Below are 27099 nucleotides of genomic sequence, written 5' to 3' on the forward strand. Positions count from 1 at the left end.
ATTTAAAAATATATATATATTTAATTCTATTATGCTATTATTCACTGTGGTCTGTAATTTTTTGTAACTGTAAAATGTCTTACTTCTGGCAGAAGAGCTGGCCGCAGTTCCTGCAGTGGTGGCGCCGCTCTGTGAGGGAGAATCTCACTGTGCATCCTGAACAACTGTCCACCACCTCATCCTTCACCCAGTGGTCTGCAGCTGAGCGGCCGGGTTGGTCACTCACTGACCAGCTAAACACCCGACCTCGGCCATCACCCACGAGGATCTTACTGTGGTCCCTAAAATAAATCAACCCATCATATCTCCATCAAAATTAACCATACATAACACAGCTAAGCTGCAATGGTGCTGTAGTTTGAACAGATTTTAACCATATAATTCACTTAAAAACAACAAAGTTTTAAAAAAAAACAACCTAAAATATTACACTACAAATATACATAAAAACAGTAATGTTATTTAAAACCCTTCCAATCAAATAGAGCAATCAAATAACCATAAATTGCCAGCCCATTCTGCAATTTACTGTGAAGCACAAATCTGACTTTTTCGATAATAAAATAGAGCCTTTGTTTCGAACTATGATCACAGAACAGCAGAAACGCAAAGGAAACAATTCTTTCTAGAAAAAGACTTCCTCTACTTTTATATCACAAACATGTCATGGTGTATGCTACTATAAATGACTTTAACAAAAATAATCACTGTACCTCACATACTTAGAAAAAATCTATTTCTATGTTGCTGTCACATTAAAACCCTCTGCTGGAGCCTAAAACAGGATCTGGGGAAATATTTGTAATACACTAAGGTGAGTTTATCTAGGAATCAGTAAAGGTAAATCCCATTCTGCTGAAAAGCAGAAATAAAAAAAACCTTCAGCTAATAAGCCTTTTTCAAGTGTTTATTTAGTTTAGTGCAAAGTTTAGCTTTGTTAAAAAATTGGCTGGTGTAATGTTAACTTTATCTTTATCTGACAACTATACACACACACACCTTTTAAATGTTTTACTGTTGGAAGACATAATTTATAAGTTATCTTAGCTATCGAAAGGAAAATGAAATAAACTCAAATTTCCCACACTACCTGTGGTGTAGAAAATGTAATAAAAACAGATACCCTTAAGCTTCACAGTACAAACAAATCTCAATTGAAAAGCATTTCTGAATTAGGGCAGCATGGTAGTACAGTGATTGGCATTTCTGTGATGTTCAACTCCTAAGGAGCTTACAGCATTGAGCTTGTGTGGGTTTCCTACAGTATGGGTGGTGCAGTCTTAAGACATACTGGTAGGTTAGCCGGTTTCTGGGACAGCTGGCCCCAATATGAGTGTTTTGAGCATCATGAGCATTTTGGGGAAAAAAACATTGGTGGAGAGACCCGTCTACGACATTAACAACTCACTAAGGGAAACTGTCACCATAGGATTCATTAACAATTTTGGACAGACACCCAACCTATTATGTAATGGATTAAAAAAATAAAATTGTTCAAAATAAATATAATGAACAGTTATGGTGTTTTGACCATTGGAACTTAAGCTATAAGACATAAAAGGTATAGATTGTTAAACTGCTTATATATTATGATATATTTTCATGAGGGGATGGCAAGGTGGCACAGTGGTTAGCACTGCTGTGGCCCTGGGTACACTTCCTGGGGTACTATCTGTGTTGAGTTTGTATGTTCTCCCCGTGTTAGGTTTAGATGACTAGATAACATACCTTTAGATGATTAGGTTTCACTTTCACTAACTTAAATCTGTGCAGCTTCACAAAAAGAGGGAACTACAAATTCACACTGTTCTCTGTATCAACAGAAAACAAGTGCATGGTTTGCTGTGTGTGGTAGACCTTTTTATTTATGCAGGTATTGCTGCAAGAATGAGACACATAAAATGGAACCTAATTGGATCTCTACTGTATTGTACATTACTGAAACTAACTGAATGTTATACAGTATATCTTTGCATTAAGCATTCAAAACACTTTAATATTTAAAAAAAAATATTAATCATACTTTGAGATGCCCAGAGAGGTGATTTCAGCTGGATGAGCATTGTCTTTCCGATCAAAAGCAGTGTGCATAGTCAGTTTGCTCCTGAAAACTAGCTGCCGTTCCCATCTATAGCCTGCTCAAGATTAGAAGAAACACAAAATAAACACATTAATTTATAGTATCAATAACAATGGCTGTACTGCAGAGGATATAACTCGTGTGTAACCACGTTTCCGGTCTAGAGACAATAATAAGGTTAATTTACAGAAAAATTAAATCTGTTTATTACAGCAGTAAATACCAGTGTTTCAGTCTTTAACAGTAATGTGGATTATACTATGAGGAGCACAACTCACCTGGTCGCAGTTTGTTGTAGTGCCTGGGTTCTACTGGCCCATGTGCTAGTGCACTAGGCTGTGGGTGTATACTGCTCTGTGGTATAGGTTGTGGGTGTGCCTGCACTGGGAACCTGGTCTGGCCCTCGGAGTAATTCACAAACACAAAGCCATCTTTCTCATCCAAGCTGAGAGTGTCTGACCACCGTCGAGAATCATCCGAGCCGCTGTCAGCAGACCAGGAAGTACCCGGTCTGTTCACAGAGCTCTTTGGCCTATGAATGGCACTGCCCTGCTGGCTGTGGGTCACTCGTGGCTTGGCTTCCTGACTGGTACTTTGATCATCTCCATCGGAGTCACTGCTGTCATCATCATGAGCCACTTGTCCTTCTGATTAGAGAAGCAACCATTAATCATGAATAGTGCTCTTTCCTGCCCTACCAATAGACATTCCAATCAATCCAAAGCAATCATTCCTCCTATGAAATGAACTTATTTTAAGAAAAAAAAGTTGTTGTTTTTTATTTATGCCACAAATAAACACCAGAAATGTTTGGAACTTTCAATGAGAAAAAAACAGTTAACACTTAAAAGAAACAGCATGCTGATGTTTTTAAACTAAAAGAAAGGAAGTTTTCATGTTTGTTATTTTCACTGGGTTACGTCTTCTAGAATCAGGTTTAATGAAAACGTTAAAGCAGTAAATTCTGCTATGATATGCGAGTCCTAAGCCTTGCCCTCACTCAAAGATATATGGTGGACTGAAGAGCTTACCGATTTTGTCTTCTGCACAGCAGTCAGGCACATCAGGTATCTCTACTGGCTCTGGAGCTGGAGTCTCAGGAACCTGCAGAAACTCCATTCTCCAAAACTAGGAAAATAGGGTGTCAACATGTTTTAACCTCAATGATCTGTAACATTATTAAGGTTACCCCTGAAATAATCCAAATGAAGGACAAATTCTAAGATTTACACTATTTAAGAGATTCTTTAATATTCTGTATCACATTTGCAATTAATTTGTGTGAGGCTACGAACAATTCAGTTGAAGTATTTTATCCCCAAACTTTGCAAGGAGTAATAATTAAATTTCTGCTATTTATCTGGAATTATTCATTTATTTTGGAAATTTATTTGGCTCTTAGGCTCAGCAAATAGTTTGAAACCTTTCAATTCAATCAATTGTCCTTGTATGTGTATACTAAATCACATACCAATGTGAGAAGCAGAGAAAAATTTATTTTGTAAAATGTAATATGAAAATTATTCCACCTGTTCTTCAGAAGTTTATATTTTCACATGTGTCCAGACTAGTGCTATATTGTGTACTATTATTATTAATTATCTCACAGGACTAATAAAGTATCTATTATTATTATTATTATTATTATTATTATTATTATTATTATTACTATTAATATATCCAACTATCAGTTCTATACTTTCAGTTACTTTAATAATGATGGCGGACAGACATCAGTTAAGTTTCACGAGAATAACACTCACATTGAAGCCTGTACATGAAAAAGTTATGGAATTATTCCTGGGCAACACTTTTATACTTAATTTCCCTTTTTATTCAAATACAAAGTGGAGGACATACAGTACAGTAGATGGCAGAAAAAATACTAAATGGTTACAAATGTAAAAGTTTCTTACCCGCACAACTCCATCAGAGTGTCCTGTGACTATGACATTCTGGGTATCCCATTCGTTCATCTCAGACACACAGCAGCAAAGGATTTGCTGGCTCCGTCCAGTAAAGGTATTAACACTCACAATTGGGCTGCCATTGATGCTCCACACATGGATGTAAGTACCACCACTGGATACAATGTCTCCCTGGTAACACAGAAACAGAGTGTAAATAACACACAACCTCAAAAATAAATTAATTGCTTCCCCATATATTCACTTTTTTAAGTTTTTAATTATATATGAACAAAGCGTTAATACAGCATTACTGTGGTAGCTATATTGTATTGGTGTATTGTGGAATAGCATTTTAAAACATGAAAAAGCAACTGTAAACTATACTATTCACAAATTTTACATGACAACCAAAAACATCTGAATGTACTTAAATAATTTTATCTCTCATTGTGAGCAAAGACAAAAAAACAGGTATTTTTGTTGCTGTAAATTCATACAACTACAATAAGAGATCAAAGAGCAGTAACTGAGATTCAATTCAGAGCAGCCTACGTACTGTTAGCTCATTGATACAGAGAGCTGACACAGGAGCCCTGTGACCTCGTAACTGTGTAACAAAGGCCAGCTTGTTGAGGTCCCATATGATGCAAGTGCGGTCTCTGGAGCCACTGACAATGATGTGATAGGCTGAGGATGCTGTCAGACATGTCACAGCATCTGTGTGACCCAGCAAAGCCTGCAACCAGAGGAAACAGGTTTTAATTATACATCTCACTGACATCAAATCAAGTTTCTTCAAGATGCACCTTCACAAACACGTGAACAAATACTCACCACCTGTAAATTCAAAACATACATTTCTAAGGGTGGAGAAGCTGTGCTAATGTCACATTACTATAAATAAATACTTATACAACCTAGATAACTGCCAACAGTTTCTTGGGGAAACCCAGTGTTATAAAAAATACAAAAGTAAAGTGATGTGGCAGTAACAGATTTCGAACAGTAGTTCCCCATTTCACCAATTGTATTTGTATTGGCAATAGAATGACACCTACAGTACCAGGTTAAGAGTTAATCAGCCATTACATTACAGGCCGTGTTTTAAAAACATGATGACTATGTCGATTTTTATTTAAAACTGAGAACACTTAATTGGTTATTTTTCAGTTCTCTTTAATATACCACATTATACAACACATAGCTGAGCCCACTCAGGATTTACAGTATATGCATGAGGTTATCATTAACAATTTACTTAAAGCCCCCCACTAAAGTTTTCTATTATTATAACACTGTTACATAATAATATAATATCTTACAACACCGTTGTTAATAATGCTATGTTTGGATTAGAAGTAACCAGGCTTTAGCAATCTTTAATTCACATTGATCTCAAATCATTAAAAAATATCAATTATACACAGGCAGTCAATATTAAGTACCTTAATATCTATTCTGTCACATTTGTTACTAAATCTAAGCAAATTTCATATGTTATTGATATTTATTATTTATATTTTACATTATTCCTCTCTACACATCCATAAAGGTAATGCATATTTCAGATCTATCAGGATTAACTGCGATCTTCAACCAAAATGGCTTAAGTTTCAATATAAAAATTGAGTTTTTCCATGTAGTAGGAGGAAAAATCATTTAAACGCAAAGAGAACAAGGCATCATGTCTTTCTGCACAGCAACTTTTTAAGTGAAAATATTTTTAGGCTACTTTTTTATGCTTAAACTCATAAAAAATAAGTGAATACCTAAAGTAAAAGTTAATTCCATACTGAAAAGAGGAGAATAGAAACACAAGGTTTCAGCTGTGTCACACCTGAAGAAGGCTCCACAGCCAAATGCGCTTTTCAGCATGGAATTAACTTTCATATTATTGTGCATTACACTTTAACCAATTTCCTACGCTTCATTATAAATTTCGACCACAATTTTAAATATCACAATATCACAAAAATAACAGAATGTGGATATATACAATATATGACATTTCCATGTGAGTTTAATTAACATAATAATAAATATTGTAATTCTGAATCGCTAACAAGTGTAGCCAGTAAATTATAAGACAAATGTAAGAGAGATGCCTAATTTTTATATAATCATGAATCAATGTTTTGTAGCCCTTAATCAGAAATTATTGTCGGATAAAACAATTTTTATTTTTAAAAATGTTATCATTTTCTATTTAAGACAACTAATGTTTGGCAGTATCAAACGTGGTTGTCTTTAATTAGGGATGAATGACGGCTTACCTGTTTTAGTGTGAGTGTCTTTGCTTTCTCTTTGGATGTTCCCATCTCCCATACACAGATCGCAGTGCTTGTGCCTCCAGTAATCACCAGCTTAGGGTTTGGACAAATAGCACAGAGGATCTGACCCCATTCAGACAGGCACTCATACACAATAGCAGCCTGCAAACAGATCACACCAGGGAACTGTAAAACTATACATTAATTTCAGCGAATGGTAGATGAATAAAAAACAAGAAAAAGCAAAACTTTAGAAAACAATTCTTTACTGTTAAAAGTATTAATGTACTGGTAATTCTAAAACCTGTAAGCCTCTATTCAACATTATCCTGCATTAGAAAACTGCTCCAAATACACAACAAAAAGATTTAAGAACAGAAAGATTAGAAAATCCACTTTTTAAAGTAAAATTTAAAAATACAGTCAAGCAGTGGCACTGTGGGGCTAAGGATCTGCGCCTGTGGCTGGAAGGTTGCCGGGTTAAATCCCGTGGCTGGCAGAGGAATCCTACTCCGTTGGGCCCCTGAGCAAGGCCCTTAAACCCCAACTGCTCCAGGGGCGCTGTACAATGGCTAACCCTGAGCTCTGACCCCAAGCTTCTCTCCCTGTCTGTGTGTCTGTCTCACGGAGAGCAAGCTGGGGTTTGCGAAAAGATGAATTCCTAATGCAAGAAACTGTACAGTAAATGGCTAATAAAGTGATCTTATCTTAACCAAAGAAGACCTTTTATTAGTTTTTAAAAAATCAACGTAAAGTCCAAATGTCCATTAAGACCTTGTAGAAGTCTTTTTGGAAGATGAAACAGCTAAGATAGAATTTCTAAATACCTGTAAGACAAATCAAAATCAGTGAGAAACACTTCACTGTCTGATCCAGTCACAAACAAATCGCAATATAGATATCTCCAAGTGATCGATCACCTTATCAGACTCATAATTTGCCAGTCTGCAGCTGAGATCCGCATAGCCCCAGGCAAAGGTCTTGTTCCAAGCTGGAGGGATGAGAACCTTGTTCTGTTCCACAGCTAAGATACCTTTGTCTGTACAGACAATCTGTCCCACTGGTTCCTTCAGTTCTAGAAAAATTAACAACATGATATAAATCCGAGGCATTATTAAGAGAAATATGTCTCGAAAACTAATGAAAGTGCCACGTGTAGTTCTTAAAAGAGAACAGCGATATTATGATATATCACGATTAAAGTGATAGTACAAGATATGTATTGAAAAGAGAACAAAATGGCAGTCAGAGAGCCAGCTTGATTGAAACAGGAACTCTGTTTTGCAGTATTATAAATCCTTGTCACCTAAATTATACCTACCAAGTGGAGTGAGCTGAGCGAACAGTTTTTGAGGAAGAGCAGCTAGTGGTGCAGGGTGCATTTCATCAAGCAGGTGATGGACTATTGCAGTTGTAATAGTAATGGGGTATTTAATGCTGCTATTTGTCAGGTACAATTCTCAAGCAATTCTGAGAGTGATGAAAACTACAGCTTTCACATCCATTGGTGCAGTGGTTCCTAAGACAACTGTACTATTACTATAGGCATCCCACTACTTAGAAACTTAAAAAAAAAATACATCCAGTCATCAAAATTATTCAGTGCCTAGAATCCTAATGATTAAAGATCGTAGAGAAGTTGTTTAATTCACATGATTTACAGAGGCTAGAGAGTTTAACAACCAAAACCAAATTTTGGTCTCATTCAAAGAACGGTACTATGTCAGAGTTTGAAGCATGAACTTTCTGGTAAAACTTATACACTGGACAACCAAGCCTCCCAGAGAGTAATAACAGATGCTCCTACTAGTGCTTGAAATATTTGTACAGTTTTTGACTATTGGTATTTAAAATGTGATATGAGCCACAGTCACTTATAGTACCTTTAACTGGAGCCAGAGAAGGGCGCAGATTATCCAGATGATGAAAGAAGATCTTGTCTCCAGCAGAGCTCAGAGAAGCTGGGATCCCTGGAATCTCTCCATTTGACTTGCTCCGGACCCGTTTTGGGGGGTGAGGTTTCTTAAATAGCTAAAAACAAAACAGTGTGATTGCCTTATTTCGTTGTCAAACACAAAAACGTGTGTACTGTTAGGAAACCGTTAACTGAAACCTGTAACTTCAGAAGCATATCCACTTAAAAAAGAAAAATGTTTTCTTCTCCAGAACCTACAAATAACCCGATTTGCAATGCACCCTGGAATATTAAAGGAGCTGACATTAACTCATGAAGTGGAAAGTTTACTTTTTCCAAAACAGAATTCTACAGGGAGCAGTAGATGATTTTCAACATTCAGTCTAAAAAAGGATTATCAAGAATCATCACTACTACAGAATAGGTGAAGTACAATTCAATACGCCTCAAGAAAACATTATATCATCACATCACTTTCAATAACTGCTTATCATGTTCAGAGTCCCAGTGGCCTAGATCATTTCCCAGGATGCACTGGATGCAAGGTGGGAAACCCCCTGGAAGGAAAGCCTGTACATTACAGGGAACACACAGACACAAACACATACACACTCACAATAGAGCCAACATTCCAAGAAGCCAGTTAACTTATCACTGTCTTTGCACTGTGGGAGGAAACTGGAGCCCCCAGAGGAAACCCATGAGAACATGGGGAGAACATACAAATTCCACCCCAGGAATTGTACCCAGGGACCTGCAATGCTAACCATTGTGGCACCATACCGCCTACCTAATGTAAACATAACTAATACCACAAATGTACAATAATATTAGTTTTGAACAACTTTATTTTTTATAATGTAAAAATAGTAGTACCTGTTTGGGTATCTGTCCAAAATTGTTAATGAATCCAATGGTGGCAGTTTCCTTCAGTGGGTCATTGATGTTGTAGATATCCACCTGGCCCTCATAGAAGAGGTGATGAAACACATTTACCGCTTCCACTGCTGGAGGCCCTTGCTGCTTGAACCCAAAAATCAGGTCTATCCACTCGTGAAGGTGGGCGCTGACATAGTCACACTCCAGAGCCTGTGTTTATACGGCAACACACTGGCTTTAGTATGAAGAATTAACATTCTTCTAAATATAATGTGATATTACAACTCTCAAACACACCTAAAGCTTTTTCTTTCCATTGTTTTGTGATTTTTAGAATTGTATGCAATCTTAAGTAGTCTCAAGGCTAGAACATAACTGCAGCACATTTGGTGGGAAAATACATTATAGACACAGTTCAAAAAGAGATCTAGTTGTAGCACATTAGTACACAAATTGTTTATAAAAGTATTGCTAGAGTTTAGAATCATATTTCACAACTTAATAATAGCAAAGAAAATGACACAAGCTGAAATTATACTTTCTTACCTCTCGATGGACCCGGATAAATTCTCTGGGGTCTCCTTTTGCCCAAGGGGGCAGTATCACATCTCCAAGCTTAATGCCATTCTGTTTGCTGCCTATTATCATTGAACATAAACATGAATTCAATTAATAGACATGAGAACAGATGCTTTATTTAAAGTGTTTTTTATTTTAAGTGTTAAGCACATACTAGTTACACAATGCCAGATATAATAAGGCTATCACAATGCATTACCTCGTCAATAGTTCTACTTTATTTAACTTAATATATACTACCTACCTTTCCTACACTACAGAAGTGAATAATTCACTATTTCTCTCATTGTTACTGCAGGGAAAAAATGCAGTAAAAAATCTAAAAAACTGCTGGACTCCCACTGAGTTTCAAGTCTGTGATCATCAGAGTCAGCTGTCTGAAAGTCAGACTAAAAGGAACTCTCTTAATTTATCTTAATAGATAACAATAATAAAAATAAATCCCATTCACACAAACTAAAAATCAAGAACTGATCTTATATATGACAAAGATTTATAATTGTACATATTTAAAACATTTAATGCTAACGAACATCAAACATTCAATTGACTGTCTATTTAATCAACACTCCTTTATTCTGGAAGTGTTTGTTGTATACTGGGTCTGTAGTATAGTACTTTAGTTTTTCATTTACCGAAAGCTAACTAATTATAGAGTAAGAAAACAAAATTACAAACAAAATCAAAATTATTTTACTTACCTAAGTCAAAGTTATTAGAGTTAAGGAGAAACTCTGGGAGGTAGAAGAATTCAGGGATAAGTTCTTTGACATCGGCCATGTTGTGTTTGGATGCTGATAACCAGGCTTCTCTGACACTATGAAACATTCTGTCAGCAAGGTCAAAATGACCTCCCTGAGGAAATGTAAGCAAAGAACCAAACACCTGTAATTATCTTCTGAAGCAGTGGGCAACATTTTTTGGTGAACCTGCATGGCTTAACTTCTTGTACAGTTTTCTCCATTTTAAAAGTGAACTAAGTTAAATGCTATTTACATATAATTACCTTTAAGTTCAGCCGCTTAATAATAATAGTAATAATATTATTATTCTTTACACGTATATAGCAATTTTCTGGACACTCCACTCAAAGCACTTTAAAGGTAATGTGCAGCTAGATGATTAGGACTTAGATTGATAAAGGACAATAAAGAATTAAAGGCTAAAACAAAAGGTTAACAACCCCTACTCTTTTCAAGAAACGCCCTGTGATTTTTAATGACCACAAAGAAACAGGACCTTGGTTTCACGTGTCATTTGAAGGATGATGCCTTTTTTTACAGGGGCATTAGGACCCACACAGACCGCAAGGTGAGCACCCCCTACTGGCCTCACTAACACCACTTCCAGCAACAACCTTAGTTTTTCCCAGGAGGTCTCCCATCCAGGTACTGACCAGGCTCACACCTGCTTAGCTTCAGTGGTGCCAGTATTGACTTGCAGGATGATATGGCTGCTGCAAATACTCAAGTTTTGAAGAGTTTCAGGGAGACTTGAGTTGTATGTACTCAACTGCAGTTAAAACCCCTTTTCCTTGTTTAGTGTATGCGCTCCATTCTACCACTATTTTTTATATTTAGAAAATTCAAACATCTAACAAAAGACTACAAAACGACTGTGATGTTTCAAAACATGTACAACACTTAAGATATGATGAAAGACCATTCCTGTCCCTTTTATTTTTGTAGTCAAGGAGCATTGTGTGAATGTGTACAGTAAAAAAAAATGTTTTTCTTTTTACTCTTCATTTTGTTATGAACAGCTCAGTGATTATAAGATTAATGTAACAAAAGGAAATCAAAGAAATGTCAAAGCACTGCAATATCATTCAATATTTTATGGGTGGACCTAAAGTAATATTTTATCTCACGAACTAGAGTCATAAACCTGCATCCGTATATTCCCCATTTACTGTAAGTGCATTACAATTTATCAGAATAACACTGTATTTGAAAAGGTATTTTTTATCAGGGAGAAAATGTTACGGCTATTATGAAGGTACATTAGGACCTTTTTATTCATTTAATACATCTTAAGGATTGAAGAACGGATGGATATTATGGCAACTTTTATTTTGCTAACAATCATGCATAATGAGACTTACCTGAAGCCTAAGGAAGATCTGTGTGAAAGGCTCCATTCTAACCAAGTATGAGGCCACGATCATTGCTGAGGAGTAGTGTGTCCCATAATGATAGGCAGGAGTTTCCCCTAAGAGAACAAAATAAAACATTAAACATTAAATTAAAATATTTAATTAAAGTTAAATAATAGTCAATTTAAAGTAAAAGTATACTTTTTAATCCAGGTACAAATTAGAAAGAAGCCCTATTAAATCACATCAGAAGAGAGCAAGTCCATTCAAGGAGTTCTGGTGATATTCCCAGGCAATCAGCAATAACATTTCACTATTTGTTATCTCAAGAATTTAGAATTACTTTTACTTTGCACTTCAGTTTCATCATTAATTCAACATGCATATGCATTTGAAGACTACATGTATGTACACATATGATGAAATCTTACAGCTTTATAGTTGTATGATAAATGTCCTCACAAAGCGTTTTCTATTTTAGTTTAAAAAATAGGCATTTTTAAATGAGGGTAAAAATTAATATTCCTTTGCAAGAAAGACTAAAACATCTTATTTTAGAAAATATTTCAATTTGATATTGTTCCAAAGTACACTTATTTCTAGTTTAGAAGCTGACTGTCAAGGACTTAATCATCATGTTTAAGCATTAAATGGATCAATCTGCAATCTCTAGTCTTTCCTATTATTTTCATTTTAAATATATTCAGATAAAAACTCCTACTTGTTTAAAAGAACTTCTATCAGCACAAAATACAGGGCATCATTCTAAACAATGTGAGTAAAATATATGTTAAAGTTCCCTGATTATATTATGAGTTTGGAAGAAAAGGCATTTAGCTATAAGGTTCCAACGGATTAGAATAGCTTACCCTGAACTAAGATCAGATAATTAGTGTATTTTATTACACTAATTAGTGTATTTAAAAACAAACTAAATTTCTATTTAAAACAGAATGTAAAACAATTCTTGTAATTGAAATAATTATACTCATTAATTTTCATTTATTCAAGTTGCCTTTCATGGCAGATAGTTTGTATTTTTAATTATTTTTGTGTTTCTTCTTTTTTGTTGTTGTGATATTTGTGTTATATTTTATCTATTTTTGTATAAGAATTGTATGTATCCTAACAGAACCCCCTTTAAAATGAAATCTTAAGGGTCAATTAACTTTAAAAGAAAACTCTGTTCAAAGCAAAAGTATCCAGTTGCCCTGCCTTTTATACTGTAATGTGTGGATTGCACCTAGAACATTTTAATAATGTTTATGGAAAAGTGGCTCGAAAAGAGTCCCTAAAAATCTGTTTCCAACTCCTTGAACTACAGGCATACCTTTAACACTCTGCACCTCTGTAGGTTTTAAATATGGATAAATATATATTAAAGAAGTCAAATTGATGCCACAATTCATTAAAAATGGAAATTACAAAATTTGAATGCTGAGAAGTGAAGTCTGTAGAGAAAAACTGACAACACAGGTGAAATACCATTAGGATCTTCCCAGTCCTTAAATCTCTTTTTATACTGCAATAGCCTGTCATCAGTCTGTGCTCCCATAGGCTTCGCCAGGTTCCGGAATGTTTTGGGATTTGTGAGGTCCAATTCCTTAAAGACAGCATTTACAAATTTGTAGCTCCCCATAGTACAACTAGGCAAACTGACTGCATATTAAGTAGATCCAATTCTATTTTAACATTACCAAATCATTCTGTTAAGACCATTATTTTTTAACATAAACATAATGTTAATATTAACATAGCATTAATGATTTGATACCTTGTTTGTTCAAACATTGGCCAGAAAGACCCTTAATTATTTTAACTGATCTAAGAACAAAACTTATAAACAACAACACAACTCTGTTTAAGAGTTTTTTTAAATGCATAATAAATAAACATACTATGAAATGAAATGAGCACTTTTATACCTGCTTAAGAAGACAAGTCCCCTCTTTCCAAAGCAATTCTAGACAATTGTGATCAGAGTAAGTATATAAGACTATTCTTTCACTCCTCCCAAGTCCTGCATAAAAAAATAGTTGCCTTTTCACATTTCCCTTGTACCTCAGAATCATAGTCAGCCAGAATCCAGGGGAAGACTGGGTACTGCATGAGGTCATTGTAAGACCTGCCAGCAAGTGTGTTCAGGTGCATCAAGTATTGAAAATTGCTGATCTCTCCTCGCTGCATAAACAGGAAACACGTTTCAGCCATTAAATACATTACCTACATGAGTCTGATTTACAATGATCCAACTTCTACATACTGAAAGCAAGGAACAGTTTCATGAAACATTTTCTCTGTAAAATGGATAAGATGACATGTGTCTGTAAGACAAATATTTAGCACAGTTAGAATAAAAAAGTAGAATTATAAAAAGCTGTACTTTAATCAAGCCTTATGTTCAATGAACATATAGCATTATGGAACTGTTTCCTTACATATTACAGTACTTAGTTACTCCATGTATAAGTAAATCCTATATTTCTACCTTTCTGTGAAAATCGGTCTTCTAATCCCCTTTTCAATACTGTGAATATAAGGCCTGATTTTTGATTATCTAATTTAGGATGGGGATTCCAGGAACACATTGTTTTTAAAAGCCAGGACTGCCTGCATTCGGTAAAAGAAGCCATCATTACAACATAAACACAGGTCAGAAATAAAACCTACACTTAAATGCCTGGCTAGAACAATAGAAAGATATTTCAATTAAAATCTACAAATAAATTAAATAAGTGCATGTACCTCCCATCTCTGTGTTACTGACTTCTCACCAACCAAAGTACTCAGCAAACCGGATCTATGCACATAAAAGTATGTATAAATACATCTGAATATATACACTGCATAGCATTGATCCGTTTAAAGAAATGCTTCCTTTTCTGAAAAGTTATTCTTTTGTTTCAATATCACACACAGCAAACAAAGGCTTTAACTATTAACTGTTCTGCGAGAGAAGTAAATGGATAAAATATTTTAAAAATCTTAAGCTTTAAAATCCTTCATGAGTCCACTTATCACAAGAAAAACTGTAGTTTTTACTTAAAACATAGTCACAACATATAAACCATTATGCATGCATGGTTATACTGAATGATATTATTTAATGAATTTATAAAATACATTTTCACACACATAATGAAAAGTTACAGTATAAGGAAGCAACTATACTTTATTCATCTGAAAAATGTGTACACTTCTTTCATCACATACCGTAAAAATGGTTTATATATGATAAATTCCCTCAAAAACCCCTCACAAATATCAGATTAATGGTGTGAGGTAATGTTCTGATTCGTTATAATGATCAATAATCATTGATAATAATCAGGTGGCCTAATCAGATCTACAGTACATACCCTTGCTCCACACTGGTGTTAGGCCGCTGGCCTGATACAGACTCTGAACTGTCTGCCAGAGAGGGCACAACAGCCAGAAACCTGGTAAGACAAGAGTGACAGAAATGCACAATTCAAATGGAATATAGGGCGCTAAAATGGTCAAAATACTGCTTACAACTTCAAAATGGTTGTGAACAGACAAAACCCAGCTGGGTGATGGTCTGAATAAAATACCATACATAGCACAAACCTCTGATAGACTTTGTTTCTAACTCCTTTTTGGAATGCCAGCAGGTAATTCCGCCCATCACCAGAAAATACTTCTACTGCAATAGGCTGCCAAAAAAACAGACCAAACAGAAAATCAGTTTGCATAAATGAAATGAATAAATGAAATGAAAACCCACTTTCTGGTTAAAAAATCCCCTGCAGAAATCTCAGACTTAAACATTTTAATTAATTCTAATTATGTATGACAATGGGTTGATTCAAAATCTAAGGAAGCCATCTTAATAAACAGCAATTACAGATGTAATACGCTTTATGTTACCAAAGCAAGGTCATTAATCATCTCACCTGTAAGAGGTACCGACGTTTGTGCACTTCCTTTATGTCTTCATAGGCAAAAATACTGCAGGTTCTCTTCAGCTGGCTCTGACCTTGCCTGGCACCTCTGGGGATAATGGGCTCGTGCATACTTTTAACAAAAAGCATAAACAGGTGTCACCACCATTTTTATATTTTATTTATGGAAAAAATTATCTGGAGCACCTTTGTCATACTTTTCACTGAGGTATTTTAAAAACCATGTATAACACCTGATTATACCCATTGTTTCTTGCATTAGCATTTTGAAAGATACTGTAACAGCAATTGGAAGTGACTACTAAAGTGTCTTAAAGAATCCAGATACGATGTTTAACATCTGGCTAGAGTAAAGATTGAAGACGTTTTTGGAGCTTCAAAGCAAGAGAGGAACTAAAGTCTTTGTTTGGCTGGGTGTGAGAACACTTTTGAACACTGTTTAAAGGAATCTTTGGTTTATTTTGGTTGATTTAAGTTCTGGGTCAATGATTAAGTGCCAATCAAGTCAAGGACCACAGAATAAAATGGGCTATGGTGAGAGAAAAAAGAAGACAGGAGAACAAGAAGGGAAAGAAAGGAAGGCAGAGAGAAGAGAGGAGAAAGGAGGAAGTGCCAGACAACAGCTCCTTGTCCAGACATCTGTAAAGATAAGATTCTAGTTACATTTTTGAACCCTGTGAAGACAGCTTGCCATTCTGTTGCTTTTAGGAAACTTTAGGATTTCCTCAATAAAGAATCCCTTGGTTAAAAACAACCAGTTCTGGTTAGTGGATGCATTTGCAGAACAGGGAGAGAGATTTAACTGTATAATCATATTCTGTTGATTTACAAGGCAGATTTATTTCTCCTGTTGGTACAGTATGTGTAGATGTTATAGAGGTAGAAGAATAATTGATAGAAGTCTGGTTTTTTTTCTTGGTGGTCAGGATGTGGGCCTCTGGGATGCCTTGTATGTAAAAAGCATAACTTTTATGCTGTATTTTTAGTTTAGTGTGTATTGCCATTATAAATATTTGTTTAACCAATGTGTCTTTATTTTTTACTTTTACCAAAGCTGTGCCAGAGAACAAAGAACTCAGGTGCTTCTAATTATACTAACCGCTTGGGTATGTATAATTGGCAAAATCTTCTTATTGTCTGATATTCACTATTTTTGTAACTCTATTTGTAACAAAATGAAGAGAGATACTGTTCGGACTTAAAATAAACTGCCTTCTTCTATTGGCATATGTTACCAATTGAAAAATTAATAATAGATTTACTTGTTTAGATTACATTCATTGGATTAAGGTCAGTCCAGAAACAATACACGATATCTTGTGATGGAGAATCATTTTAGTTTACAAATATAGCGTTACATTGATTATATATGGATTTAAAGTTGAATTTTCAAGTGTCATATGAAAGAACCTGAGAGGTTTAACAAAACATCTGAGGTTTTTAAATCATTTTCAATTATAACTCTCCTTCTCATACAATACGTACTTCTGTTTAGTTTTGTTATTGTAACAGTAGGCAAATCAGGATCTTAGGACTAGGAACACAAGCCATTTTTGAAAGTCTTCATCATACACTGATTTACAGTGTCACAAAGCTGTAATTTGCAAAGGCAGACAGTAGGAAAACTGTCTACTACAGAAGTAAATTGAAATGTCTTCATAGCAATAACTGTGTCAACTGCAACTGCTTTTCTAAGGTAACAGCAGACATTTCACATATGAAGTAATATGTAGGCTCTATGAAAAGAGATATCAATCAAATTGAATGCATTTGCACTTACTTCGGAGGCAGGGTTTCAATGTCCCTTATTTCTCTTGTAATTGTCATGGTGAAGCCATCAATCACGTAGAAATGTTCCTTCCCAAACAACAGCAGTCCCTCGCTTGTGTCAAGGCCTTGAACCCTGGCACACCGATACATGTGCTGAATCTAAAGACCAAACAAAACACACATTGTTTTGATCTACTGATTCTTCATTGGTGTCCTCGGGAATAGAACAGGTTTTGGAATACCGTGTCGGTACAATAAACGATATATGTTCATTTTAAACATGACCAAGAGGATTGAGGATACTGTCACAAAAATTATTTGCATGTATGCATGCCAAGACTATGCAACCTCAGAGTGCAATATAGCCAGAATTAGCAACATATTCTTATGAACAATGTCATAAGATCTATGATGACCACAAGTAGTTATGACCTTGGTTTTCTCATAAGAAAAACAGCACCTTGTACAGCACAGTGTCCCTGGTTATTATGGTTATTGACCTGGATTGGAAATTCTGAATTCTGGTCCTGAGGACCTACTGGACCACCATTCTTTTTTCTTTTTCTTAGAGGTCTACAGGCCCAGCCTTGCTTTGCAAGAATTGACTGTAGTCAGGTAATAATGGCACCAAAAGACCAATACTGCATAAGATCATTATGTCAGTTTGCCAATTCTTCACAAAATGTTAATGATTAATATGGGTGTTCAGGTGGTTATTTAAATCCCCAAAAATGTAAAGCTGATTATCTGTTTCCGCATGGTAAACAATATTAGTGGATGTTACACATAACTTAACTAGATACCGAAAAACTCTAGCTGAAGAGGCATAGTAAAGGCTTCCACCCTTGTTCTTTGAATTATGTCTTGAAAGGAGAACACAGTACTTTACTTTTAATTGATCCAGAAGTTTCACAAGAGCAAGGTACAGCCTGTTTTTTATCTCTCATTTGTTTTGATGCACACCACCTGTTTTAATTGATTACTATATAGGCCTCATTAAAATCTAGAATTGGTAAGCTCCCTTGTGGTATTATGTTTTTTTTTTAAATAAATAAGAAATAATGGCTGCGTATCAGTAAAGAATTTAGACATAAATAAAAAAATGAAAAATCACAGAGAACACTGCCACTAAAAAAAATAATTTAATCTGTGATAAAATTAGTTAATCCAATTAAAACATTCCAATTTATTTATATCACAGTCCAGGAAACAAATACTCAGGTGTGCAAGAACTGAAGCACTGCTCGGAGTATTAATCACATAAAAATCAGGCTACCGATAAACTGCTGATGAATGGAAAAAGACTTATCCTCGGTCACCTTCAGAATCTGGCTTATATACGCGAAGTACAATGCTCTCAGTATGAAGTACCTTTTTAGTTTTGATGCAATGGCTGAGATCAGTTAATGCAAATATGTACTCACAAAAGAAACAATGATTTCTGAAAAACAATTCACTCTAATACACATTTTCCTGAGAACATCAGAAAGCTCTGAAGCACAATTTTTAAAATGATTTATTCATGTGATGTGCCAATGTATTGGTCTCAAGAACCACATAATGGTGCCACGCTACTTAGAGATAACAGAAGTGAAGTAACTTGCAGATTTAACACTCACTAAGCTAGTGCAGCACAGTACCGATATACTGTCCAATACTTTTTATACATTTAACTTGCATACTCTTTAATAGTAAAAGACAAATTGCAATTAAAGCTATTTTAATTTAAAAGACAAAAAAATCTAAAATACTACAATACAGTTTGTTCCTTTTTAAAATGCAGCCTTCGATTCTATACCAAAATTCTAAATTTAATTTTTGGTCATTTGCATCGCGTTTGGTCGCAGTTTAGTTCATGCCAATAATCCTGCTTCATGTTGAAACTGGAAGAATGAGTGGGCTTTCTTCACAGAGTACACGATTTTTTACTCTAGATCATGATCTAGATCATGATTCGGCCTTATCATCTTTTATTTGTCAATTAAAAGAAAAAAATACTAAAATTGGAAGGAGCATTTGTCTTCTCCCATATTTCATCACATTGGCCTTCCATTTGTCAGTCAGTCCTTTGCATTTGAAGGACATAGTAAAAGAATTCACAATTCAAACTCTGGCTAATTTAATTTAATTTGCATGTTTGCACCTCAATTTGTGTTTATGGTGTTCTCTAAACTGTAGTGTTTCAATCCCATCCATTACATAATATGCTGAACTAAAGAGAAATAACATCAGGACTGGTGTGCACGTTCTATGCCCATCTACTGAGAACATGAGAAAGGTTACAAATGAAAGGAAACTATCTGGATATCTAGCCTGTTTGGTAGTTAGCAGTTAATTGAAGAACTCACACTAGTGAGTAGTACTATTTGAATTCAGGATAAAGGACTTTTTGAATTAAGAATAAAGGACTTTCACATATGAAGACATTTCTTGGGACAGTATTTGGAGTAATTTGAGTGTTTGAGCACTTTCAATTCTAAAAACCCTGATTGGCAGGAGCATGTCAGTTTTTTCAATTAATTTAGTTACTCAGAAATGTTTTTTTCATGAGAATCACTGACTACTCAAAATCTATATCCCCAAGGAGCAATAGCCACTTTTTTCACATGGTGTGGAAACAATTAGATGTGGTTGTGTTCTAGGGCCCGAAGTCTGTTCTGGAAATAATGTACGCTTTTCTCCCTTATTTGCTAAGTGTATGGCTCCCCAGCATTGGTGGCCCTTCCCCAGGAGTCAGTGAACCCTTTCCTTTCTTGGCATTGTTTCTATGGACCTTTCAATTGCACAAGTCCAAGGGGCTGGTGGAGTGGGACAGACTGAGGCTGAGGGCAATGGACACCATCAAAGCACCATTAAGCCCATTTTAAGAGCTACCTCCTGAGGGGGCATTTCTGGGGTCATCTGAGGGCTGGGGAGGGAGGACATTTACTACCCATGAAGTGATGGCGGGAGGGGGGATGGGATGAGGAATAGAATGGAAATTCTTTATGGTTTTGCTTTTTTGTATATATAAAGTGTCAATTATTGTCATAAATTCTAACATACCACTATTTTCAAAAGAAACATATTGTAAGAGCACAGCCCTGTCTGGACCAACTGTTTGAAGACAGTTGGCCAGGTGACTGTTTAAAAAGCTGGAAGCTTGGAGTGATCTGAAGAGGAGAAAGCTGAACTGCTCTGTGCTCTATTCACAGGAAGGAGAAGGACTAAGGATTGTTTCCTGGCCTTACACTGTGCCCACAGCATCAAGATCCTGCTGGCTGTGACCTGGCCACCCCAAACATGTCACACTATTTTAAAGTAACGAAAATTCTGAAGTCTCTTCTGACCTATCATGGAATGCCACAACAAAAGAGCAAAAACTCTATCCAACCTTCTCTCCCTCTTCCAGTAACCTCAGCAGAGTAGTATTATCTGTCTTCTCTTCTTCATCCATGGCCCCAGATTCCAGGAACTGGTCTTGCAGCTGCTCCTGGCTGTCTTCATCTGCCCCGTCAGCAGTGGAGCGTGAGCGTTTCAGTGGGGGCTTCACTAAGCCTTGGGAGTAATGGGGTACAGCCAGATAGGGGTTTAAGTTGACATCAACAGAAGGCAGTCACAATCTAATGACTAAATAATCGAAAAAATGTAAGTCTGCTATTAAAATGGTCTTTTCTGATGATTCTGAACATCTAAAGGTATCTTTAAATCTGTAATTTGACCATAAAGGACTACTGTTAAGAATATAAAAGCATATATAATCAACTAATAATATACAATAACACCATCTGTTAAAACACCACATAATATATTAACTGCAAAGTTCTGAGAATGTCATAAGACCATATGCTAGGGTTTAACAGAAGGTAATATGCTTGCTGTTTCAATAGCACTGTAAACTTAATTAACAGGCTGTTACCTTTGACTTTGGCGATAGTGTCCTCTCCATGCTCAGGCTCATGCTGTGTAGTCTCCCCCTCTGAGCTCTGCTCAATGGAGTGCTGATACATGCCTGGATTTCCAGAGAGGACACGCATGTAGTACTCCTTGCTGTCATAACTTATGGCTCTTCGGTAACGGGTGGGTTTCTAAAAAGACATTGTTTAGGATTAGAAAATATCTTCTGAATTAAAATTAAATTTTGGAGAAGAGATATTAGACTCATTATTGCAGGCAGGTTTGACATAAACAGGTGCATTCACAGGACCTATTCTTCATTAAAGGGCATATGGACAGACATTTCTTAAGTAGAAACAGACTGCTCGTCAAAACTCATTTCCACGGTAAACTGACTGCGTCATGCCTTGGTTTGATGTGTTACCCCGAATCAAACTGCCCAAAAAATCTTCACTGGCCAAAGAAGATCGATAGGTGGCACCTGTGGTGCATTATATGTTAGTGAAAACATTATCTTAATTTAATCTGCTGTCCTACTTTTGTAAATCTTCTTAATATGGGATATTAATATGGTGCACTCATACCGAAATATAAGAATGTTCGGTATGCAAATGTATACTTACCCGAACATGAAGAATTTGTACCTTGTAATTTGTTATAAGTTAAATAAATTTTTATAAATTTTGCTAATCCACATTAATGTGACTGATTTTGGCTGAGAATCTTCTGGGATCAGTTGAATTCATTGCCACTGAACAGCTGTTTGTTCCTGTACGGGTGCAGAAGTACTTTGCTTACAATCACAACGAAAGCTTGTGCTCTCATATTCAAAGTGTTTTTTATGTTTGTTTTGTAGTTGCTGTTCATTATGGGGTCTTAAGGAAGGGAAAAAGATTCTTTAATGTACTGTAACAACAACAGTTGTTTAAATTAGTCAACAACAGTATACACATCGTTCTAGTAGATCGTGTGGATAGCGATCTATATGAAAGAATGAAAAAAGTAAATCTGGTAACATTAATTATTTTACAGATATAGGTGGCTTTTTTTAGTAGAACTGCATTGTTCACTAATGCTATAATGGTCTGTATGGTATTATATGTTTTGGGTGGTTTTTGAGTGAACTTGTCTTCGGGGTGGAATGTTTCCCATAAGAAATAATGAAATTTTTGTTTTCAATTTACGATCTCCCGCCTTCCGAACAGATTTTCAGAAACGAATTAGGTTCAGATACCGGGGTATGAGTGTATTATGTAACTAAAGAAAAATGTTGGTAGCTAAAATAAAAATAAGTTTCTGAATGTCATTATTATAAATTCATAAAAACAAAAAATATGGTACACAACAGTCTACTACATTGATATTTATATTCATTTTATATATCACACAGTCCATTAAATATTCACTTTACATTCTCAATCTCATAAACCCATCAGCATTTGTACTGGGAATATATAAGATATTAAACTGAGGAAGAGTGGCAGAAGAGGATAAGCCCCTCCACCACAGACAGATGGAGAAAGCAAACTGCAGGTGTTATTAACCAGAGTGTACCCAACAACTGGTTGAGCTAGTTGTCATCAGCCATTCACACTCCACTGTGTTTGTATTAATTCAAGAAGGTTTATTGGCTTGGAAGATAAATTACAGTGTTGCCTATGTGTATACAATCAACACAATTATCTATGGGACAAACACATCATAGGGCACTTACCTATAACATACAACATATTAAAAATGTGTTGTAGGACAGGCTCATTGTTCCTCAAGCTGTGACAGGAGATTATGTACTGAGCTGCCAGCTTAATATCACCTTCACATTTTGATTACACATTTCCTAATTCACTATTTTTAATGATTGGCTATATTTTCCCAGGTTTGTATACAAAATGAGATTGCTCAAATTAACTCAAATTAAGATAATGCAGTTAATTTGTATACTCAAAATACTACTTAATCTGCTCACCCCGGGGGACTGAAATTTGAACAAAAGGGACAATTGTTCATAGGTTCAAAGCATGTCCTTATTAGATAGCTAAACAGAACATGCAAAACACTAGAATTTTTGCACCATCATGAGAATGAAGTCATATTTTATATAACACCTGAAGAAGGCTCCACGGCTGAAACGTTGTGTTTTCTTTCTTCTTTCTTCTTTTTTTCAGCATGGAATAAACCTATTACTTGTTCCTTTGCAGCCTACACATGCTGATGCAGCTACCCACCTGAACTACATATTTTATATAATTTTATATTTATTTCTATCTATTCACTTCTATCATTTACATTATATAATTAGCATTAAGACAAAATATAAATCGCTGTCTCCCTCACCAAGCAAGCAAAGTGTGTATTGTACTATATTTTTGAATTAAAAAACGTTAGCGTTCCTTAAGTCTGTTTAACGACCCTATAATCCAAGTTCCTAGTTCTGTTCCATGTTAATGTATTGTATTGGCACGGCATAGAAAGTTGCTCATTCTAATATTTTATTTAAAACAGAACAGAAAGTACTTCTTCACAGCATGTACAGTAATACAGGTACGTGAACAAAAAGACTTCTAGATATGTCACACACGTAAATCACATCATCCACAGATAACCAAAAAGTACAGTGCAGTAAATCAGCTACAGTACAGTAGCAAAAAAATCTAAATATAGTTCAAAACCTGTTTCAATCTGGCCTCTGTTTAGTTTTGTACTGTACATGTTTATTTGCTTCTAAACACAATATGATACTGTAAAGTTTTAAAGCCACTACAGTACAGTATGTGTAAAATATATTTTTGTAATCAAAATTTAAAATAGACTTGTGTCTTAAATTAGCATTAATATAAATGAAGACAAAAGAAAGCTTTGTTTAAAATTAAAAACTTTATGGAAGCCTAATGAGTGACTCAACAAGTAAATACAATTGCCCAAATGCAGGCTGTATCTGGTCAAGTAACTAGCTGACTGTGACCAGAATACCCCAAGAGGCTGCCAAGGGTAGGGTGGGATTGGTCAGACAAAGCTGTTTTGGCTCACAGCTAACCATGCAGTGTTGTGGCTGTTTCAGGTTTGATGTACTATCATTAAGTGATGTGCTGATTAAACCTCCAGCCTGTGTATTAAAAGAAGAATGGTTTGTATTAGGTGCCTACACTTCCTCATTTTCCCCTGTGTGAGGTTTTGAGGATAGTGATAGCGAGATGTGAAATACAGACAATAAATATATCAAGAAGAAAACAAAAATATATATTCTGAAAAAAATAAACGTTTTTAAATGGAGCACAAAATTGATTGTCTAAAAACACATCTTTGTAATCTAGTGTTTCAGTTAATATTTGACCAATTACATATGAAGTGGTCATTAAACTAGCAGTAAGAATGATAAAGCTAGACTTACAAAATATTTTAAATACTGCCCAAGTGAAAAAAGTCCAGCACTGAGACATTTTGGGAAGGCTTTGTGTGAAAAATTGCATACCAAATGTTAAGGAACAATGGGGAAACCAAACAGAAACACAACAGCTTGACAAAACCACAATGCTTCTGCTTCACTTAAATTGACCCCCTCCCTGATCAATAACATTGTTACATTATTAATAAAGGGGACCTAAAGGGAAATGCAACTTTTAGAGACCCTGTAGCATTTCTGATACAAGAGGACATCAGATTTCTTGCTTTCTGATTGCTCCTTTTGGATTAATTGGTGATGTGCTAAATTGAGAATGATTTTATAGATTTTTTAATTATGTACAATTAATTTAATTAAATGTACTTAATACTTTGGAAGAAAACAAATACCCCTGTTTGCTTAAATCTATAGCTTATTCACATTTTTCCGAATACTGATAAAACACTATGTTTAAGATTAAGCTGTCTTTAAATCCATAGGATTTTAATTGACCTAAACATGACCCCACATTTATAGAAACTGAAGGATTGGTAACACATTTAATGCATAATTCAAATACCTCAAGCTACACAGTGACAGTTAAAAGTGTTACAAGACATTAAACTGAATTTGCAGAAAAATAATTTCAGCAATTTCAATTACTACAATGCTAAACAGTTCAAAACCAACCCTGTATTTCACTCATTTTGCAAAGAAAGTCAGTTTGCTTTGGATCATATGTTTAAATCTGAAGTGGTTTGTTCTGCTGGTTTAGGCGTGGTGGATCTATTGTACTGAAATGTGCTTACCTGGGAGCTGGTGTCTTGCTCTGTGTCTGGAACATAGGGGTAGTGGATGTAAAACATGTCATTGCGCACCATCTTCTTCCTCATCCGGCAGGGTCCTTCAGTCATCTCCAGCAGGAACTTATCCAGGTGGGATCCAATTGGTGGCCCCCAAAGGCCCCTTTCTCTCAATAACTCATACTCTATCTGAGCCCACTCCTCAGTTACATACTTCAGGGCATTCTGTTGCCTCTGTATGGGGAAGAGTAGAAGGAAGATAATTTTTAATTTTATACTGTCAACTAATCTACTGTACTATTTATTTGTTTAAGTACTAGAGAAAATTAGCTTTTTGGATCTTGGATTTTGTTTATAATTTCCCCACTATCCCACTAGTGATAAAGTTACTAAAATACATCACTACTGAGTGCTGACCATTAGATTCTGCCTATGAGTACAGAATGGTGTGGTCTCTGAATGATGCGATCTCTTGCAATACCATACCAAATACTCTCCATTTTAGGATTACATACACAGTGGTAAATGCTAAATACAATATTTATCACTGGTCTTTAGTCAAATAATCGATTTAGTACTATATTTCTAAAGATGATCATTTCAGGTACAGAATACAGGAGTGAGTACTATATCTAGTTGTACTATTAAAGGGATATAAACAAAAGTTTGTAAGACCATTGACTGGCCCAGTGTTTTGGCTTGCACTATTCAAAATACTACATAAACTACAATAAACTAAACCAAAAAATTGACACTTGCATGAAATATTTAGCTAATTCAGGAAAGTTAATAAAAAAAACTGATAAGGTATACGGATAGTCAGTCAAGGAAGTGTAGAGGAACAATAGGTTTATTCCATGCTAAAAAGAGAAGAGATAAAAGCCTTTTCTGAAGAAGGCTTCACAGCTGAAACATTGTGTTTTCTCTCTTCTCTTTTCAGCATGGAATAAACCTATTACTGGTTCCTTTGCAGACTACACATGATGACGCAGCTACCCACAAGGAAGTGTAGAAACTCTTTTCAAGGTTCTCTGTTTCAGTCATGTCTCAGTTCTGTACCAGTTATGTCCAACATAATAAAAGACACTTTGAATGTTTTATGCTAAGTGAGTTCACATTCGTTACTTACTTCTTGATACTCCTTATACTGCATGGCCACCAGATCCCGAACAACAGCAATGTGGGTAAACATCCACTGGAAGGTTTCCTGAAGATGGAAGCTATACCAATAAGTTTGGAAACTAACACAAAGTATATATAATGTTGGATAAAGAAAACTGCACGCATATCAGCTTAGCTAAAGGACGGGGAACATAGTGAAGCATTTTTACCATTTGGTGATACATTTAGGACAAATAAAGTTAATCACTACAATATTCAGGACAGAATCTTTAAATTTTTAGAAATTAAGATTTACATGTTTACACAACATACAACAAATGGGAAAAACTAAATGTCTACATCTTAAAATATATAACAATATAAATACAGCGATGGCTGCGTAACTTGAAAGACCATCTGAGGCAGGAAATATTTACAATAAATTGTTCTTAATCAGAATTAACATGTAAAACGAATCATCAGAGTAAAGATGACAGTCAAACAAAAATGAGTTAC

General features: G+C 35.4%; 1 protein-coding gene across 7 annotated transcripts in view; it reads right to left on the reverse strand.

Annotated features, from left to right (window-relative positions):
• wdfy3 (WD repeat and FYVE domain containing 3) overlaps nucleotides 1-27099 on the reverse strand; it is a 160513-nt gene that overhangs the window by 4425 nt on the left and 128989 nt on the right. For 5 of the 7 annotated variants that reach the window (XM_088629498.1, XM_088629499.1, XM_088629497.1 and 2 more), the window contains 24 exons: nucleotides 26612-26689; nucleotides 25489-25716; nucleotides 21323-21491; nucleotides 20798-20961; nucleotides 17435-17583; nucleotides 15646-15766; nucleotides 15320-15405; nucleotides 15088-15168; nucleotides 14474-14528; nucleotides 13790-13909; nucleotides 13214-13331; nucleotides 11738-11844; nucleotides 10335-10488; nucleotides 9601-9692; nucleotides 9052-9264; nucleotides 8144-8291; nucleotides 7181-7335; nucleotides 6264-6422; nucleotides 4547-4726; nucleotides 3997-4179; nucleotides 3112-3208; nucleotides 2359-2727; nucleotides 2024-2138; nucleotides 84-281 (listed from right to left, as the gene is read on the reverse strand). In XM_088629498.1, the coding sequence (XP_088485624.1) occupies nucleotides 84-281; nucleotides 2024-2138; nucleotides 2359-2727; nucleotides 3112-3208; nucleotides 3997-4179; nucleotides 4547-4726; nucleotides 6264-6422; nucleotides 7181-7335; nucleotides 8144-8291; nucleotides 9052-9264; nucleotides 9601-9692; nucleotides 10335-10488; nucleotides 11738-11844; nucleotides 13214-13331; nucleotides 13790-13909; nucleotides 14474-14528; nucleotides 15088-15168; nucleotides 15320-15405; nucleotides 15646-15766; nucleotides 17435-17583; nucleotides 20798-20961; nucleotides 21323-21491; nucleotides 25489-25716; nucleotides 26612-26689 (3539 nt within the window). The remainder of the gene's footprint in view (nucleotides 1-83; nucleotides 282-2023; nucleotides 2139-2358; nucleotides 2728-3111; nucleotides 3209-3996; nucleotides 4180-4546; nucleotides 4727-6263; nucleotides 6423-7180; nucleotides 7336-8143; nucleotides 8292-9051; nucleotides 9265-9600; nucleotides 9693-10334; nucleotides 10489-11737; nucleotides 11845-13213; nucleotides 13332-13789; nucleotides 13910-14473; nucleotides 14529-15087; nucleotides 15169-15319; nucleotides 15406-15645; nucleotides 15767-17434; nucleotides 17584-20797; nucleotides 20962-21322; nucleotides 21492-25488; nucleotides 25717-26611; nucleotides 26690-27099) is intronic. The other 2 variants (XM_088629500.1, XM_088629495.1) reach the window with 1 other exon arrangement.

This window comes from Lepisosteus platostomus, chromosome 4 (genome assembly GCF_059453375.1).
Source record: "Lepisosteus platostomus isolate fLepPlt1 chromosome 4, fLepPlt1.hap1, whole genome shotgun sequence".
Taxonomy (NCBI): Eukaryota; Metazoa; Chordata; class Actinopteri; order Semionotiformes; family Lepisosteidae; genus Lepisosteus; species Lepisosteus platostomus.